This window comes from Poecilia formosa, unplaced genomic scaffold (assembly GCF_000485575.1).
Source record: "Poecilia formosa unplaced genomic scaffold, Poecilia_formosa-5.1.2 Scaffold145, whole genome shotgun sequence".
Lineage (NCBI taxonomy): Eukaryota > Metazoa > Chordata > Actinopteri > Cyprinodontiformes > Poeciliidae > Poecilia > Poecilia formosa.
In genome coordinates this window covers 539,843-559,873 of record NW_006800084.1, presented here as the reverse complement: position 1 = coordinate 559,873, position 20,031 = coordinate 539,843, and the positions used below count along the sequence as shown (strand labels likewise).

The 20,031-nt window shown below is 40.9% G+C and overlaps 2 protein-coding genes across 2 annotated transcripts; both read left to right on the top strand.

Moving 5' to 3' along the window:
- The first annotated feature begins 1,040 nt into the window (after window positions 1-1,040).
- Window positions 1,041-7,272, top strand: LOC103145641 (guanine nucleotide-binding protein G(I)/G(S)/G(T) subunit beta-2-like). Its single transcript, XM_007563159.2, has 5 exons — window positions 1,041-1,740; window positions 5,685-5,765; window positions 5,878-5,916; window positions 6,177-6,283; window positions 6,919-7,272. The coding sequence occupies exons 2-5, from the start codon at window positions 5,709-5,711 to the stop codon at window positions 7,010-7,012; spliced, it is 297 nt and encodes a 98-aa protein (XP_007563221.1). The 5' UTR covers window positions 1,041-1,740; window positions 5,685-5,708; the 3' UTR covers window positions 7,013-7,272.
- A 139-nt stretch (window positions 7,273-7,411) lies between these two features.
- Window positions 7,412-18,159, top strand: LOC103145639 (guanine nucleotide-binding protein G(I)/G(S)/G(T) subunit beta-2-like). The gene is made up of 10 exons (XM_007563158.2): window positions 7,412-7,623; window positions 11,581-11,661; window positions 11,774-11,812; window positions 12,075-12,181; window positions 12,814-12,877; window positions 13,991-14,153; window positions 14,527-14,593; window positions 14,691-14,892; window positions 15,305-15,521; window positions 17,108-18,159. The coding sequence occupies exons 2-10, from the start codon at window positions 11,605-11,607 to the stop codon at window positions 17,212-17,214; spliced, it is 1,023 nt and encodes a 340-aa protein (XP_007563220.1). The 5' UTR covers window positions 7,412-7,623; window positions 11,581-11,604; the 3' UTR covers window positions 17,215-18,159.
- Window positions 18,160-20,031: the final 1,872 nt, after the last annotated feature.

Below are 20,031 nucleotides of genomic sequence, written 5' to 3'. Positions count from 1 at the left end.
GAGGAAAAGCTTGATCACATTTACACATCAGTCTGTAATCAAACAACTTTAGTTGTGGTCATATTTGACTTTAAATCTATTTGCTGTACGGTTATTTTTTACATGTATTTCCATCCAGAATTGCTCTCATTGACTCCTTGGGCCACTCTGGCACACTTTGAATGTGATAGACTCTAACACTGCCATCTTGGAATATGGACAAACCATCAGGGAAGACAGAATTCACTGGTCAAGTAACCCGGCCTTTCAATTCATTCAGCTGATCTTTAGCCACACAGTATTATTGAATCTGCCTGACCAAATGAGCAACTGCAGATCTTAACTCTGACCCACAGGGTTCTATACAGTAGCTGCTAAGGATGATCTGTCTTGGGATCTTGGGTCTTTGAGTGTTTCAAAGCATGTAGCTGGAACCAAAAATGTGTGGCACGCATATAATGTGAGCGCAACGTCCACAACACCATTTGTGATAGGAAACCAACACAGCACATCGTGAACACACCATCCCCACAGTACAACACGGTGGTGGCAGCAGCATCAGCAGGACAACATCTCCAAACATATAGTGAGAGTGAGAATGGTCTAGTCAAAGTCGAGGGATAAATCCATGGAAAGATTTGAAAACTGATCTGCACGGACTCGTTCCAGTCAGTCAGTCTGACTGAATGACTAAACTTGTGTTGTTTGGGGGGAATGGACAACAGTAATTCAGATGAAGCTGGTATTAGTCAATCCCACATAACGACAAAAGCTAGTCGCTGCAAAAACGTTGACACAAGCATGAGGCCAAATCAAAATTCAAGTCAGAATTCAGAAACCATGTATAATTTTCATTGTAGCTATTAAAAATATTAAAATCATAATTATTGAATTATGTTTCAAATATTTTCTCAAGGGTAATATACAAATGAGTACATGAACAGCTAAGCTTTTCAGTTTTATTTACATTAAATGTGTAAAATGCATAGTGTGGATTGTCCCTCCCCCCCTCCTTTTTTTTTTTTTTTTTGGTCTTTATTTTTTCTCTCTTCAAGTCTTTGTGTCAGGAAGTCTTATTGATTTCAGGTCTGCTCGTTTCTCCTGATAGGAAAAAGACTACGTGAAACGAGACGTATTGATATATTGCTGCAAGGATTCACGCGTTTTTCACCTTATTGTTCATAGGTAGCGGTTTGCAGATTTTCCGTCGGTGCTTCGGCTCTGAGCAGCTGTCCTGCTGGAGTGTCGGAAGAGGGAGGGAGGAGGCAACCAGAGGGAGGAAGGAAACGGGGATAACGTCACGAAGACACGGAGTAAAACGGGCAGAGCAGCGGTTAATGGACGATCCTTGATGCGGGCCAGAGAAAGGAAAAACTGGAGCTAGTTCTTTTGATTTCCCCTCCCAGACAAAAAATGTTTTTCCTAACCTTCCGAACGTGAAAAGGTGCGACGCCGTCAGCAGAAAAGGGGCAAAAAAGAGAAAAGAAAGTAAGAAAAAAGCGGCAGCAGATTTGATCAGTTCCTATATCTAGTTTTTTTTTTCTTTTTTCCTGGAGCTCCACCAAAAGCGGAGAAATGGAAATGTGTGGAGCCCTCCTGCGTTTGCCTGTTCACTGATCGTGATAACACGGAACTTTTTAAAGAAGGATCGTCCCCGAACTGCATCTTTAATGCGTGAAAAAGACACGTATTTCAACCCTTCACGGCATTTCGGAGACGTCGCTCTGAGTGTTTTTTGAAGCCCATCGGGAGAATTAACAGGTAGCCACCCTTTATTGAACGCCGTGGGTCAGCAGCCTGGTCTGCATTAAGATGGCTGGGCAGATTATTTTCGATCACATGTGGGCTATGGCCAAATGATTGCAGGTAGATTCGTGTTTGACGTTTTCAGATAGATATAAAAGGCATAGAGAGGTTACATATAACGGAGAGAGAGAGATGCAGTGCTGATGCATCCAGATACATTCCCCATGAAGAGCGGCTGTTTCTCTCCTGTTAGATTTTTATTTCTGGCCTGCATCTGCATGCTGCTGCTGCATACACATCCTTAGACCTTTACATCTGGTCCATCAGACAAGCAGCAGTCAAAAGGATCTGCACTGCTCTGCTCTCCAGCTGCAGATGTGACCACCCTGTTAGTCCAGCATCAGATCAGTGCACCCAGAGGGGTGGGGTCCCCTCAAGATCTCTGAATTCCTGTCATCTTGTGTTGGGTGTACGGCATGCTCTCACAGGCGAGACAGCCGAGGGAGGTAAAGCCTCCTCTGTGCTGCTCAGCAATGCATCAGCGCAGGAGGAATCTGCAGCGCAGCTCCACCGTGATCCGTCGGCCGGTTGACGCTCGCAAGCAGCTAACACACACACACACACACACACACACGCACGCACGCACGCACGCACGCACACACACACGCACACACGCTCACTCACGCACACACAGAGCATCTGGCTGGAGTCAGCCAGGCCTGATCTCTGATGTGTTCCTCCTTTCTTTCTTCTCTTCATTGGCTAAACGAGCAGCTGTGCCAGGAGACTGAGACCTATGATGCACTCTCCATTGGCTTCCATTAGTGTTGTGTGATCCATCTGGTCGCAGGCCCCTCCAGGGAAATGTAGTCTACTATAGCTAAATGCTCTTCCTTGCAGTGTTGGTACTTTGTTGTGTGGGGCTCTCGTATTCTGGGTGGTTGCATGTATGTAAAGTGTGGAGCAGAGCTGGAGGAAGACGGTATCAGAGCTGTAAGGAATGCTGTATTTGGGGCCCAGCTGGGCCAGACCTGTACATCTTAATGTCATCGGCTCACATCTGGGCATTAATATTTTCTATTGACATCAATAAAAAAAAAATCTAATACTAGTCATGAAAAGTGTTCATTTGAGCAGTATTCAGGTGTAGGCATCGTGACACTCAGGCACCCCACTCTTTCTTTCCCACTTCATAAATCTTTTGCTTCAATGCTTAAACCTAACCTTAAATACAAGCCACACTGATAAATCTGAAAATTATGTATTGTTGGTGATCATATGCACGGTCAAGAGAACTGGGACGGCTGAAAATAATGTCTTGCATGAACCGAATGTGGGGTCTTTGTTGAGTCTTAGGTTTACTCCATTTGACCCAAATGGAGTAAAGATGTTTCTTTCTTTTTTTCCCCCAAATAAAAGCATTTCCAGGGTACAACAGCGGACCCCCTAAACCACTTTACAGATCCGTAAGCCTAACCATGTCCTCAGTGTCTTAAAAAGTTATGACTGGTTGGTGCACGTGCAGTAGAAATCCTGTCCAAATTCTCTTTGTGTTAGCAGCTGCGCAAAAGATCACAAACATTATTTAACAATTTGTGGATGTAATTTGTAAGACTAGCTAGGGTTAGCTGTTGGAGCATAAAAGCAAACAGTACATAAAAAAATAACTGACACAAAAGGCCTGAGAAAAACTCTCGACACTGAATACTTTATGAGAACTGGATAGTAAAGCATAACTAAGCCTGTCATGATAACTGATAAGTCGTCCCATGAGGTTTTGCGATAAACAAAAATGTTGTTTTGAGACAATTGTCAAAAAAAAAACTAATGGTAATGGCATAACAATGCAAGAATGCATTTTTAAAGATCAATAAACTTTAAATTCTAATGAACATGTAGTGCTGCAGATTTAAGACATTTTAAATATCCAAAATGAATAAACAAAACAAGAAATAAGATGAATTATGAAGTCTCAGAAATGTCCATCAAAAAAGAGCTCATTGAGACCAAAGCACCAGACTGAAGACTTTTATTATCCAGTTTTAGGTGGAAAAAGAGAGAAAAGAGAAAAACAATAAATCATACAAATGGAAATTATTGTGCTGCCTTTAATTTATCATCCAATTAATTGATTTATTCTGACAGGCCTATATATGCATGTTTTGGCATGCAGTACTTTAGTACCTTCATTTTAATACACATTCTACGCCGAACAAGATATTCGGACTGTTGGGTGGAGTCTCAGGCGACCTGACAAAGTTTTTCTAAAACCCAAATATTACAGTAAAATAAAAATAATGGCCTTTCACATTTTATTGACGACACACGAACACATCATGAAATACATTTTAGGGCAAATTGAGCTCAGCCAATTAACTGATCCTAAACTAACACAGTTACTTATTTGGTAAAATGAATAAGCGACCTCTGAGTGAAGCTCATCGCCCCTCAGTAACCATAGCAACAGCAACAACATCAACCGAGTTTTACCTTTACTTAAATTAAACACATCACTGAATGTGTTCCTTCTTGACCGTCACAGCATTCATGTAGCAGTATTTATTAAATAAATACCAGAAAGTAAGCAAAGGAAACAATGTTATTTATAAAAAATATACTCGTGGTACATTTTAGATGGGCCACCAGATCTCATGGTGTCTAAATGGCACAGTACTTCTCCGTTTAAGTCAAATTTACCCAGCAAAGCATTAAGTAGTCGCCTCATGCTTGATACCAAGTGTCTATGTTTGACACTTTGAAGGAAGACAGGAATTTTCATATTTTTCTTTGACAAAATGAAAAATTCTCATCCAGAAGAAGTTTTTGCCACTTTTTAAACATCTATGTACAAACCATTAATAGGGTTACAGCAAGGTTGCATGATAATTATTAAAATAAAATCACATAATATCCTTACCTTTCCCTAAAACACTGAACTCGTCTTCTCTCCTCGTCTAATAAAGCTAATAGTTGGATCTAAAAGTCACACCTCTGAAGTGTTTCAATGCAGACTCAGCGGCCGGCTTAATTAATTTTGGTTGAAAACATGCGTAAACAAATTTATTCATAGTTACTTTCAACTTTTACCAGTGAGTAAAGTTTGCACGTTGTCAATTTAAAACAATTTACATTTCTTTAAATATTTAAAGTGAATTTAAAGCTAAATTCATTCGTAGTAAATGTAGCTGCAAGTAGGAAGTTTCAAGGTACATCGTTTCTGTGAGAAGCTAAACATTGTGGGCGCCCCCTGCTGGCCTGGAGGACCGTTTGCCTTGGGCTGGCTCTGACAGGGACGATGTTAGCCAGTTTAAAAACGCCACCATTGTTGAAGAGATGAAGTGGCGTTTACTGTATGTTGATGGAGGGTCTCTCCTATGGCGGGACACCAGGATTATCATGAGGTCTGACTGACCTGTGCGCTTCAAAGGGAACGTTCACCATTTATCTGTTGCCTGGTAATGAAACTGGCAGCTGAGTAGTAGCTTAGTCATTACAGATTATTCTCCCCTGTTAAACCAGACATGGTTTTGCCCTCATAAACAGATTACAAGTGTTTTCCTCACAGTGGCTTCGGTAAACCTCAGAGATTAAAGTGTGTGCTTCGATTTGAGTATTTATATCCACAAATTGGGTGCAAAAAGTGCTTTAAATAAAGATTATTTTAAAAATTCTAATTGTTTGATATTTAATTAAGATGACCACTGGATTACCGGATTAAGAGAATATTGAACTACGCATATCCCAGATGGGATTTAATCATATGCATGGTCAGAGTATACCTGCTTATCTCCTCTTAGGGGTGGGAAAGGGAAGGCTGGCTTTGAACCAGCCTCAGCTGTCGCCAGGCAGGAAGCTCAGCGGACATAAGCAAACGGTCATCAGCTGTCGCTACCCTGAAACACCTTTGATCGTATTAAAGGCAATGTTTTATGAAAGTACAGTTGTTCTCTAACCAACAGGTTAAAGCTAGGAAAACATACAAAATGAGCGAGCTGGAGCAGCTTCGTCAGGAGGCCGAGCAGCTGAGGAACCAGATAAGGGTAAGTCATAATTTGAGAGCAAAGAAGTTCCACTTTAAGATAAAAAAAAAAAAACTTGATCTTAAAGTGCGACGTCCTGTCTTGTCCTCTCCTGTGATGCTGTGCTCATTAGGATGCCAGGAAAGCTTGTGGCGATTCAACACTCACCCAGGTAAACGGCACTGAGAACCCGGCCCACTAAATGGTAACTGGACCGAATTCATATGGTGATTTTCTTGAAGTTCCTTCAACGTGTGGCAAGAGGAAACTGGAATCGAACCTACAATTTTCAGACTGCAAGAAAACTACCTACTGATCCCGCAGTCACTGCCAAACAAACTGTTAACGTGATAATTGTAATGAGTTTATAAGCAAACATCATAATTAAACCCAACAAAATAAAGCTCACGGAAATCTTGTTTTCTCTTTTAGATGGCTGCTAGTTTAGATCCCGTTGGCCGGATCCAGATGCGGACAAGACGCACCCTTCGTGGACACCTGGCCAAGATCTACGCCATGCACTGGGCAACAGACTCAAAGTGGGACTCCAATACAGACACCTTCCACGTTCTGCACATTGTTCTTTTCTTAGCGAAATTGTTTCAATTCAGCCACACTAGATGTTTTTGAACAGCACGTCTCTGAATCTCTATAGTCTGGACCTGGGAAATATCAAAACTTTCATTTTTGGGTCTTTTTTTTTTTTGAGTCATTCAGATGTAAATTTGCACCTAAACATCTAAAATTGTGTTATGCCGCAAGACTGGCTTAGGGTTGAGCTTATTTGGATTGTCCGGATCTCGCAGTAATCAGACATGGCTAAATTATGATCGTTATCACAGTTGATTTATGATTTAACAACAGAGGCAGTTACGTTTTAGGATAGGGCAAAAACATTTTTAAAAGAAAAAAAACCTTGTTTTTTGCATTTTTTCGGTTTTTTTTTAAAAATTGGTTTGATAATCTGAAGTATTTCACTGCGATGAAAAATTGGCAAAACCCAAATATGTGCATTGTGTAAGGGAGGAAGACGGGTGATTAAAACATGGAGGTTTTAACAATAGCAGGTCTGATGTAGTCATGAGTAAATACTGGGGTAGCTGTGATCCAACATCCAGACTGGGATTTATCTAGATTTGTGTTTCCAAACCTTTGCTTTCTGTTGCTTCTGCAGGCTTCTGGTTAGTGCCTCTCAGGACGGGAAGCTGATTGTGTGGGACAGCTACACCACTAACAAGGTAAAGTCAGTAAAAATTCTGCTCTCATGAGGTCACAACTCGTCTGGACGAGAAGTTGAGTTGAGTGACTCAGCCCAGCTTCCAGACAACAATTGCAAATGATCTAATGTAACATTTACAGTCGCTTCAGTGGAGATTTCCTGCTGTTAGAGGATTTTTATGCATTTTCCCCTCTAACCACAGCATCGGGCGACATTTGTGCCTTGGAAAAGATTTGCAGGTTGTTTTATATAAGTGGAAACTTAAATGTCTTGTTACCTTCTGAGTTTTATGCTTTTCTCTCCTGTATAGCGTCCTTTATAGTTTCTTTACGCCAATGTTTGCGTAAAGAAACATTGGCTTTGCGACACATGAAGTAAAACTTGTTTCTCATACTTTTTCCACTATTCCATTGACCTCTGACCTCCTTTTTGAGAGGGGAANTTTTTTCCTGGAGCTCCACCAAAAGCGGAGAAATGGAAATGTGTGGAGCCCTCCTGCGTTTGCCTGTTCACTGATCGTGATAACACGGAACTTTTGAAAGAAGGATCGTCCCCGAACTGCATCTTTAATGCGTGAAAAAGACACGTATTTCAACCCTTCACGGCATTTCGGAGACGTCGCTCTGAGTGTTTTTTGAAGCCCATCGGGAGAATTAACAGGTAGCCACCCTTTATTGAACGCCGTGGGTCAGCAGCCTGGTCTGCATTAAGATGGCTGGGCAGATTATTTTCGATCACATGTGGGCTATGGCCAAATGATTGCAGGTAGATTCGTGTTTGACGTTTTCAGATAGATATAAAAGGCATAGAGAGGTTACATATAACGGAGAGAGAGAGATGCAGTGCTGATGCATCCAGATACATTCCCCATGAAGAGCGGCTGTTTCTCTCCTGTTAGATTTTTATTTCTGGCCTGCATCTGCATGCTGCTGCTGCATACACATCCTTAGACCTTTACATCTGGTCCATCAGACAAGCAGCAGTCAAAAGGATCTGCACTGCTCTGCTCTCCAGCTGCAGATGTGACCACCCTGTTAGTCCAGCATCAGATCAGTGCACCCAGAGGGGTGGGGTCCCCTCAAGATCTCTGAATTCCTGTCATCTTGTGTTGGGTGTACGGCATGCTCTCACAGGCGAGACAGCCGAGGGAGGTAAAGCCTCCTCTGTGCTGCTCAGCAATGCATCAGCGCAGGAGGAATCTGCAGCGCAGCTCCACCGTGATCCGTCGGCCGGTTGACGCTCGCAAGCAGCTAACACACACACACACACACACACACACGCACGCACGCACGCACGCACGCACACACACACGCACACACGCTCACTCACGCACACACAGAGCATCTGGCTGGAGTCAGCCAGGCCTGATCTCTGATGTGTTCCTCCTTTCTTTCTTCTCTTCATTGGCTAAACGAGCAGCTGTGCCAGGAGACTGAGACCTATGATGCACTCTCCATTGGCTTCCATTAGTGTTGTGTGATCCATCTGGTCGCAGGCCCCTCCAGGGAAATGTAGTCTACTATAGCTAAATGCTCTTCCTTGCAGTGTTGGTACTTTGTTGTGTGGGGCTCTCGTATTCTGGGTGGTTGCATGTATGTAAAGTGTGGAGCAGAGCTGGAGGAAGACGGTACCGGAGCTGTAAGGAATGCTGTATTTGGGGCCCAGCTGGGCCAGACCTGTACATCTTAATGTCATCGGCTCACATCTGGGCATTAATATTTTCTATTGACATCAATAAAAAAAAAATCTAATACTAGTCATGAAAAGTGTTCATTTGAGCAGTGTTCAGGTGTAGGCATCGTGACACTCAGGCACCCCACTCTTTCTTTCCCACTTCATAAATCTTTTGCTTCAATGCCTAAACCTAACCTTAAATACAAGCCACACTGATAAATCTGAAAATTATGTATTGTTGGTGATCATATGCACGATCAAGAGAACTGGGACGGCTGAAAATAATGTCTTGCATGAACCGGAAAGGAGTTCAGAATGTGGGGTCTTTGTTGAGTCTTAGGTTTACTCCATTTGACCCAAATGGAGTAAAGATGTTTCTTTCTTTTTTTCCCCCAAATAAAAGCATTTCCAGGGTACAACAGCGGACCCCCTAAACCACTTTACAGATCCGTAAGCCTAACCATGTCCTCAGTGTCTTAAAAAGTTATGACTGGTTGGTGCACGTGCAGTAGAAATCCTGTCCAAATTCTCTTTGTGTTAGCAGCTGCGCAAAAGATCACAAACATTATTTAACAATTTGTGGATGTAATTTGTAAGACTAGCTAGGGTTAGCTGTTGGAGCATAAAAGCAAACAGTACATAAAAAAATAACTGACACAAAAGGCCTGAGAAAAACTCTCGACACTGAATACTTTATGAGAACTGGATAGTAAAGCATAACTAAGCCTGTCATGATAACTGATAAGTCGTCCCATGAGGTTTTGCGATAAACAAAAATGTTGTTTTGAGACAATTGTCAAAAAAAAAACTAATGGTAATGGCATAACAATGCAAGAATGCATTTTTAAAGATCAATAAACTTTAAATTCTAATGAACATGTAGTGCTGCAGATTTAAGACATTTTAAATATCCAAAATGAATAAACAAAACAAGAAATAAGATGAATTATGAAGTCTCAGAAATGTCCATCAAAAAAGAGCTCATTGAGACCAAAGCACCAGACTGAAGACTTTTATTATCCAGTTTTAGGTGGAAAAAGAGAGAAAAGAGAAAAACAATAAATCATACAAATGGAAATTATTGTGCTGCCTTTAATTTATCATCCAATTAATTGATTTATTCTGACAGGCCTATATATGCATGTTTTGGCATGCAGTACTTTAGTACCTTCATTTTAATACACATTCTACGCCGAACAAGATATTCGGACTGTTGGGTGGAGTCTCAGGCGACCTGACAAAGTTTTTCTAAAACCCAAATATTACAGTAAAATAAAAATAATGGCCTTTCACATTTTATTGACGACACACGAACACATCATGAAATACATTTTAGGGCAAATTGAGCTCAGCCAATTAACTGATCCTAAACTAACACAGTTACTTATTTGGTAAAATGAATAAGCGACCTCTGAGTGAAGCTCATCGCCCCTCAGTAACCATAGCAACAGCAACAACATCAACCGAGTTTTACCTTTACTTAAATTAAACACATCACTGAATGTGTTCCTTCTTGACCGTCACAGCATTCATGTAGCAGTATTTATTAAATAAATACCAGAAAGTAAGCAAAGGAAACAATGTTATTTATAAAAAATATACTCGTGGTACATTTTAGATGGGCCACCAGATCTCATGGTGTCTAAATGGCACAGTACTTCTCCGTTTAAGTCAAATTTACCCAGCAAAGCATTAAGTAGTCGCCTCATGCTTGATACCAAGTGTCTATGTTTGACACTTTGAAGGAAGACAGGAATTTTCATATTTTTCTTTGACAAAATGAAAAATTCTCATCCAGAAGAAGTTTTTGCCACTTTTTAAACATCTATGTACAAACCATTAATAGGGTTACAGCAAGGTTGCATGATAATTATTAAAATAAAATCACATAATATCCTTACCTTTCCCTAAAACACTGAACTCGTCTTCTCTCCTCGTCTAATAAAGCTAATAGTTGGATCTAAAAGTCACACCTCTGAAGTGTTTCAATGCAGACTCAGCGGCCGGCTTAATTAATTTTGGTTGAAAACATGCGTAAACAAATTTATTCATAGTTACTTTCAACTTTTACCAGTGAGTAAAGTTTGCACGTTGTCAATTTAAAACAATTTACATTTCTTTAAATATTTAAAGTGAATTTAAAGCTAAATTCATTCGTAGTAAATGTAGCTGCAAGTAGGAAGTTTCAAGGTACATCGTTTCTGTGAGAAGCTAAACATTGTGGGCGCCCCCTGCTGGCCTGGAGGACCGTTTGCCTTGGGCTGGCTCTGACAGGGACGATGTTAGCCAGTTTAAAAACGCCACCATTGTTGAAGAGATGAAGTGGCGTTTACTGTATGTTGATGGAGGGTCTCTCCTATGGCGGGACACCAGGATTATCATGAGGTCTGACTGACCTGTGCGCTTCAAAGGGAACGTTCACCATTTATCTGTTGCCTGGTAATGAAACTGGCAGCTGAGTAGTAGCTTAGTCATTACAGATTATTCTCCCCTGTTAAACCAGACATGGTTTTGCCCTCATAAACAGATTACAAGTGTTTTCCTCACAGTGGCTTCGGTAAACCTCAGAGATTAAAGTGTGTGCTTCGATTTGAGTATTTATATCCACAAATTGGGTGCAAAAAGTGCTTTAAATAAAGATTATTTTAAAAATTCTAATTGTTTGATATTTAATTAAGATGACCACTGGATTACCGGATTAAGAGAATATTGAACTACGCATATCCCAGATGGGATTTAATCATATGCATGGTCAGAGTATACCTGCTTATCTCCTCTTAGGGGTGGGAAAGGGAAGGCTGGCTTTGAACCAGCCTCAGCTGTCGCCAGGCAGGAAGCTCAGCGGACATAAGCAAACGGTCATCAGCTGTCGCTACCCTGAAACACCTTTGATCGTATTAAAGGCAATGTTTTATGAAAGTACAGTTGTTCTCTAACCAACAGGTTAAAGCTAGGAAAACATACAAAATGAGCGAGCTGGAGCAGCTTCGTCAGGAGGCCGAGCAGCTGAGGAACCAGATAAGGGTAAGTCATAATTTGAGAGCAAAGAAGTTCCACTTTAAGATAAAAAAAAAAAAACTTGATCTTAAAGTGCGACGTCCTGTCTTGTCCTCTCCTGTGATGCTGTGCTCATTAGGATGCCAGGAAAGCTTGTGGCGATTCAACACTCACCCAGGTAAACGGCACTGAGAACCCGGCCCACTAAATGGTAACTGGACCGAATTCATATGGTGATTTTCTTGAAGTTCCTTCAACGTGTGGCAAGAGGAAACTGGAATCGAACCTACAATTTTCAGACTGCAAGAAAACTACCTACTGATCCCGCAGTCACTGCCAAACAAACTGTTAACATGTGATAATTGTAATGAGTTTATAAGCAAACATCATAATTAAACCCAACAAAATAAAGCTCACGGAAATCTTGTTTTCTCTTTTAGATGGCTGCTAGTTTAGATCCCGTTGGCCGGATCCAGATGCGGACAAGACGCACCCTTCGTGGACACCTGGCCAAGATCTACGCCATGCACTGGGCAACAGACTCAAAGTGGGACTCCAATACAGACACCTTCCACGTTCTGCACATTCTTTTCTTAGCGAAATTGTTTCAATTCAGCCACACTAGATGTTTTTGAACAGCACATCTCTGAATCTCTATAGTCTGGACCTGGGAGATATCAAAACTTTCATTTTTGGGTCTTTTTTTTTTTTGAGTCATTCAGATGTAAATTTGCACCTAAACATCTAAAATTGTGTTATGCCGCAAGACTGGCTTAGGGTTGAGCTTATTTGGATTGTCCGGATCTCGCAGTAATCAGACATGGCTAAATTATGATCGTTATCACAGTTGATTTATGATTTAACAACAGAGGCAGTTACGTTTTAGGATAGGGCAAAAACATTTTCAAAAGAAAAAAAAACTGCTTTTTGCAATTGTTCAGATCGTTTGTAAAAAATTGGTTTGATAATCTGAAGTATTTCACTGCGATGAAAAATTGGCAAAACCCAAATATGTGCATTGTGTAAGGGAGGAAGACGGGTGATTAAAACATGGAGGTTTTAACAATAGCAGGTCTGATGTAGTCATGAGTAAATACTGGGGTAGCTGTGATCCAACATCCAGACTGGGATTTATCTAGATTTGTGTTTCCAAACCTTTGCTTTCTGTTGCTTCTGCAGGCTTCTGGTTAGTGCCTCTCAGGACGGGAAGCTGATTGTGTGGGACAGCTACACCACTAACAAGGTAAAGTCAGTAAAAATTCTGCTCTCATGAGGTCACAACTCGTCTGGACGAGAAGTTGAGTTGAGTGACTCAGCCCAGCTTCCAGACAACAATTGCAAATAATCTAATGTAACATTTACAGTCGCTTCAGTGGAGATTTCCTGCTGTGAGAGGATTTTTTTGCATTTTCCCCTCTAACCACAGCATCGGGCGACATTTGTGCCTTGGAAAAGATTTGCAGGTTGTTTTATATAAGTGGAAACTTAAATGTCTTGTTACCTTCTGAGTTTTATGCTTTTCTCTCCTGTATAGCGTCCTTTATAGTTTCTTTACGCCAATGTTTGCGTAAAGAAACATTGGCTTTGCGACACATGAAGTAAAACTTGTTTCTCATACTTTTTCCACTATTCCATTGACCTCTGACCTCCTTTTTGAGAGGGGAAACTTGGTAGGGTGAATATTTTACAAAAAGGAAAAGAGACCATTGTACAAAATAAGGATCAGTTTTTTTTTAAGCCTACACACTTTGCAGAAGTTTTCATATCCCTTGCACTTTTTCAGATTTTCTAGAAATATAATTATATACTTAGTTACATGGTTTTGGAAGCTTTTTTAAAAAACTTGTTTAACCATAGGAATGGTGTCAAAGTGATGTGCACTGTTAGTTTTCCTACAGTGATTTGAATGGAGGACATAAAGTTTAATTTTGGCCTCATCCAAGCAGAGCACCTTGTTTCACTCGATGCTAAATTTAAACCAGTCCAGATTGTTGAAAACTTCATTTACTAATAGGTGACTCACTGGACTTCAATGAGTGGCATCAGATTAAAAGGGGCTGGATAAACCACACTTCCAAGATTTTTATCTGCAAGACATTTTTGAAAAATGTCTAGCAGTGCTAGCTAGACTAGCACTAGCTTTGTGCTAGTCTATTACATAAATATCAATTTATGTCTCAGTTTTTTTGCTGCTTTGAGGATTTAAAAAAAAAAAAAAAAGGTTCAAGTGGTATAGATATTTTTGCAAGGCCGTTTCTAAATATGGCTGCACACATCATGACTCCTTCATACCGACTCCTTTCTGCGATGACGTTGAGAGTTTGCATTTCGTCACACGATGCGTCTTCCTTCTCAGATACACGCCATCCCCCTGCGCTCCTCCTGGGTAATGACCTGTGCGTACGCCCCCTCTGGGAACTACGTGGCCTGCGGAGGCCTGGACAACATCTGCTCCATCTACTGCTTAAAAACACGCGAAGGCAACGTGAGGGTCAGCAGAGAGCTACCTGGACACACAGGTGAAACTTACCTCGACAGGAAGCCCAAAATGATTTGCTACCCTGGTGGATTAAAGTTTAAAGTCGTATTTTACCAACACGATTCTTCTGGCTGGAAGAATCCGGTCAACATCTCGATTTCACTCCGATAGGGGATCTGGAAGGGATTTTCTTTTGAGATATTCTTTGTCTCATTTCTAATCAGAAACCATGTTCTTGATTAAATGAATATTTTACCTCTAAATTTGCCAGGGCCGTGAATATTTTGGGTTTAATCTGGAACATTGCGCCATCAAAAGAAGTGGCAGGCCTACCACAGTTACTCCAGGAGGGCATGAGTGACTCAAACGAAAGAACTGTAAAGATGACGCCCCTCTTCTCTCCGTTACCCCAGGTTACCTTTCGTGTTGCCGTTTTATTGATGACAATCAAATCATCACGAGTTCAGGAGACACCACCTGGTGAGTCTGACAAGTCAAAACCATGAACTTTTGCAGGGCAAACATGTCCTCCGGAGCGGCCCGCTGTTGACAGACTCTTTTTGCCCTTTGCCCCCAGCGCGCTGTGGGACATCGAGACGAGTCAGCAGACCACGGTATTCTCGGGCCACACCGGCGACGTCATGAGTCTCTCCCTGTCGCCCGACCTCCGCACCTTCGTCTCAGGAGCCTGCGACGCTTCGGCCAAACTGTGGGACATCAGGGACAGCATGTGCCGACAGACCTTTACGGGGCACGAGTCGGACATCAACGCCAGCTGTGTGAGTGCGCCAGCCAAACGTAACACAACACGGCTTCCGGTTCTCTTGTTCCTTCTCTGCCTGTGCGGATCTATGGATCTATGCAGATCACAGTGAAGATACTCGCGATAAACGAGTCTTGAAAGCTCTTCACATTTTGTCACGGTGCATCTGCAATCTTTCTTTTATTAGGATTCTGTGTATTAGACCAACACCAAGGAGAAAACAATCTGAAGTGGAAGAAAAATGAAAGAGATGTAGTTGAGCGTCTGTGCTTTCAGGAGACGTACAGCAGAGACATTTTGTTAAAAACGATCAGATCAGATGAGACACAAACATAACAGATTCCTATAAAATCACCTAGTACATATGGGAGCCTATTTATTGCTGCTTTTGCAAGAACTCCCTTCTTATCCATCACTTCTTTTCCCAGTTCTTCCCCAACGGAAGCGCCTTCGCCACAGGCTCCGACGACGCCACCTGCAGGCTGTTTGACCTGCGTGCCGATCAGGAGCTCAGCATCTACTGCCACGACAACATCATCTGTGGAATCACCTCCGTGGCTTTCTCTCGCTCCGGCCGTCTGCTGCTGGCCGGCTACGACGACTTCAACTGCAACATTTGGGACGCCATGAAGGGAGACAGAGCAGGTGGGCCACAAATCAGATTAGCCGTTAGTGCGACACACCGCGTTGCTGATGTAGCAGCTTAAATGTCGGCTGGTTTTTCTGAAAGATTTGTCCTAAAGAAGTTAGTGTATTGTGATAAATTCAGCCTCATGGTCGGAAACAGGGTGCATGATGCATTTAATATGAAGAAGTTGCACACCTGCAAAGGTCTCACTTCTGCAAAATGGCGACAGATTATATAACGAACACAGTTCTGAGTTGATGTGACTTTAAAAACAAACTACTATTCCTTAAAAATAAGTACAAACACTCTAAACATTAGATGTTTATCTAATTTTTTCAACAAGGCATTTTGCTGCCGCGGTAAAAGTTTTATGTGTGTCATGACTGTAATGCAGATTTACACAACGCTGCTATTCCTGCAGATTAAACGAGGCAGCCTTAGTGACGTGTACCTACAAAACCTTAAACTATGTCACAGTTTCCATTTATCATCATTGTTAAGTTTCAGGAATATTTGTGTGGAAACAGCTGGAAACAATGTTTAAAATCACACATATAATAACATAAAAGAGTCATTTTTAACATAATGCAATGACATGCAAGTAATGTAACAAGTGAACGGCTTTTTGTGTAACATTAAAAGCTTTGAAAATGTAAGATTACTTAAACAGGACCACATTTGTGCAAACAGGTGTAAGAGGTGGCATCTTATTCTCAAATGACACATATTATATAAAAGTGTAATTATATTTCTAAGAGCCAATTAATTAGTTGTGTGATAAAAATTTAATTTATAGTTTTATTTGCCAAGTTGTGTAATTGCTTAATTTCATTTATGGAGGAAATCACTGTGATGTGCAGCTAGTAGCTGGTGGAGGTCAGGAAGACAGATTTACAAAGGATTTGTTTCATAGTATGTTAATAAAATATTACGCTACTGTAAAAAAGTCAATTAAATTTTTTGGGTTTTTTGCACTTAAACTTGCTGAAATGGTTACGTTATCGGCGAGTATTGCCCCTTATTGATTCTGTAGTTACTACACGCAAAAAAAGAAAGAAAAAAAAAATCTTCACAACAAGCAACTTTTTTTTAACCCTTTCATGCATGAATTATGATCCATTGTGTCAGGATTGTTTTTTTTTCAATTTTTTATTTTTATTTTCTTAAGGCATTAAAAGAAAAGGGTAGGATTTTATTTTTTATTTTTAGGTGATCAATTGCAATTTTCTCCAAATACAAAGTTGTTATTTGAAAAATACACCAGTAGTATTGTTCTTTAGGGGTTATCTGGTGTCACAATATTTTTTTTTTACCTGCAAGAGTCGTCTACAGTAGAAGGAGGGACCGGGTCGGTCGGCATGGCTTTTTTGTCTGTCGGCCATATTGGATTTAACAAAAATAATTTCTTGCATTTGCAGCTGATGGCCAGTAGTTGATAGTGTATTTTATGATGCATTAGTGTCCACTTCAGTGGTCTGTGTGCAATTATAACATACAAATCCACAAGAAAATGGCTTTTAGAAAGCTGTCCACTGTAGTGACCACTATGCATGAAAGGGTTCATGTGTGTGTGTGTGTGTGTGTGTGTGTGTCCACCCTACAGGAGTCCTGGCTGGCCATGACAACCGTGTGAGCTGTCTGGGTGTGACGGACGACGGCATGGCGGCATGCACCGGATCCTGGGACAGCTTCCTTAAGATATGGAACTGAGCCATGCACGTCAGCAGGAACCACGCGCACGCCCAGCATCCCTGCACACACACACACGCACGCACACACATGCACACCACCCTCCCGGCCCTCCTCCTCCCACCGATGCTGTATTTAAGATTTAACAGCCAAACTGCAACATTTTACTGTACATATTATGAACAACGTAGGTGCGAGTTTACCCACACACCCCCTGATTCCACAAGGCTTTGAATACAAGAAGAAATGAAATCTGAACACATGCCTACATCACACACACTACTGAGTAAGATGCACAGCAGCACACAAAACCCGTTTATATCAAACGTGACCAAATACAGCTGAAACTTCAGCTGCTTGAATAAAAAACAAACAAAAAACCAACTCAAGATTCACTGTTACCTGAAGCCTTTTAAACACATCTAACACTCCTAATTCACACACAGCTCTCCTGAGAGACACTGCTCCTCCAGAAGAAGAGCGGGAGACGAGCCCGCCGGATGATTCTGCCTTTGTTTACAATGAAACTCAACACGCGCTTCATGTTCCTTTCCGTAACGTTTCCGTGTCAGCATCGCACGACTTCAGCGACGCCGGCGTGAAGGAAGAGTCCCACAAGTGCATAAACGCTTCACCGACATGCTGTACGGGTCATGTGGTCACATTTTATAGCTCTGTACGTCTCACACGCTAGTTTTTAAGTTCACTTTTGCTCCTCTTTCTTGCTTTTTTTTTTTTTTAGCTTGTGTTTCATTCATGGTTTCCCTGTGTGCCTCAGATACACTGAAAATTAGATAATTATCAGGTAATTCCAAATGATCTTGGAGAAAAGAGGGACAAATTACAACATACAGAAACGCATCCAGTGTCAGAAGCCAGTTTTCAAACTTTGACTTTGTCATTGATTATTTGGAAATTACCATGGAGTAATTGTACATAATACTAATAAATAATAGCCTCTCCTGATGCCTTTTGTGTTTTTTTTTCCCAAAAGCTGCAGATGGGATACCACAATTACTGTGTTGAATGCTGAGTTTTTATTCTTAATAAACCCATACATTTTTTTTTTCCCCTGGACTGTTATTGTCTTCAGCCACAAGGGGGTGCTGCAGTCCACTTTGGAACAGATTTAAAATGAAGTTACAAGCCATCCCATGATTGGACCTCTTTGTACGGGATTCCTACTCAGTCCATGTAAAAAAGTATGAATTAATATTTACCTTGAATATTCATCTTCATTTTAAAATAGAACAAAGTTCCCTATGACTGCATTTATGCAGTCATTCCCTATGTAGACGAGAGAATGTTGATTTGGAGGAAATGTTTTTGGAGGCGTGATCAACCTGTGTGGTTGAGGTTAATCTTTGTGGTCAGTTTTAAATGTAGAAATTGGAGGGGGGAAAAAAACAACGCGTTCCATCAGGAGTGGAAGAAAAGACAGGAGGAAAAACAAGGAGGAAGAACCAAAGTAGAAGTTAAGAAATGTAAAAAAAGAAAAAGGAAATGGCACAAAGATGGAAGGAAGGCAGAAAGAAGGAAAACATGAAAGAAAGGAAGCAAAGAAAAAATAAAGCAGGAATCAAAAGGACATAAAAGAAGGAGACAAGTTGATATATGGAACAAATGAGGGGCAACATTTAGACAAAGGGATAGTCTGGAAATGACAAAACTGTTCCCATAATCCATCTTCTCCAGATTTTTCACTGTCCAGAAATAAAATCATGGATGATGTTGTCCCTTTTACAATCTTTTTAAAATTAATGTATCCAAAGCATTTAATTTTATTATCATTTCTGCTTCAAATCTTCAAGTTTCTGGCAACTTCTAGTTAGTAATCCATGACTTCTGTGACCGCTTCCTTGGAGAAAAAATATGACAAGAATGAAACAAAAAAAAAAAAAACAGGAGTCTTTCATCTTCATCCCGTCTTCCTTTCATTGCAGATGTAACCATCAACAGAGAAAAAAACACAGCACCAACAAACCCAAGTGAGATCAAGATTTTATTTTTCAAACAACCTGTATTAAGACATAAATTCATTCAGCACAATCTTTTGAAAGTTTAAAGTTTATAGGTTTATGAAATACAATCTGAAGTTAACCTCTCACAAGTAACAGATGTGGGCACATTAAAACGTTGCAAAAATGTTAAAAATCAAGTTATCGAAAAAGAAAAATGGATATTATAGCTCCGTCTAAACATCCTGGCGATTATGATTTGCCAATACCATTCACACACGCCACACCAAAAATAACAGAAGTGCCACTTTAGATTATTACTAGGTTTTCCATTGATCGTTTCCTACCCGGCCGTTAAGGCAGTTTCTGACATTTCATCGTCTTTAGTTTCCCAGAAGGTGATTGTGTTAAGACCGACAGAGAGGAGCTGTCGTTTCGAGCACTTATAGACGTAAGAAGAGAACGGTTTTGTAACAAACAAACCAGCCTACATTTATTCTGCCAAAGGCCACTGAAGAATCGCCACCTGCGAGCCACACTGAGATGGACGGCCAGGGTTTTGATTGGTTCAGATATTGCTTATTAAACAGAAGCGTCATCAGTTTCAGACGACGCCCTCAGCTGATCATTCTGATGAAACCCAAGGTAACACCGACGTCGACCTTCTGCAAAGTGTATCTGTTTAGGTTTCAATTGGTGCTTAGAGAAAACTTGAACAGAACTTCCACATGTTAAGGTGCTTTTTTTTTTTTTTTTTTTTTAAAGCGTTTAGGGATTAGTGTTTTTAAAAGGATGCTTTATTGTAATTAGAGATGCACGAATCGACATGCCAAGGGTTGGAACTGGTTAGCTTTCCTTGATAGTCTCTGCTGGGTGATCA

Excerpts from the sequence above, each read along its gene's own strand:
- LOC103145641 (XM_007563159.2), top strand. The coding sequence starts at position 5,709 with ATGAGCGAGCTGGAGCAGCTTCGTCAGGAGGCCGAGCAGCTGAGGAAC. Across the intron at positions 5,766-5,877 it reads AGCTGAGGAACCAGATAAGG|GATGCCAGGAAAGCTTGTGG; the intron begins GTAAGTCATAAT and ends TGTGCTCATTAG. Across the intron at positions 5,917-6,176 it reads GCGATTCAACACTCACCCAG|ATGGCTGCTAGTTTAGATCC; the intron begins GTAAACGGCACT and ends TTTCTCTTTTAG.
- LOC103145639 (XM_007563158.2), top strand. The coding sequence starts at position 11,605 with ATGAGCGAGCTGGAGCAGCTTCGTCAGGAGGCCGAGCAGCTGAGGAAC. Across the intron at positions 12,182-12,813 it reads CACTGGGCAACAGACTCAAA|GCTTCTGGTTAGTGCCTCTC; the intron begins GTGGGACTCCAA and ends TTGCTTCTGCAG. Across the intron at positions 14,154-14,526 it reads AGAGCTACCTGGACACACAG|GTTACCTTTCGTGTTGCCGT; the intron begins GTGAAACTTACC and ends CCGTTACCCCAG.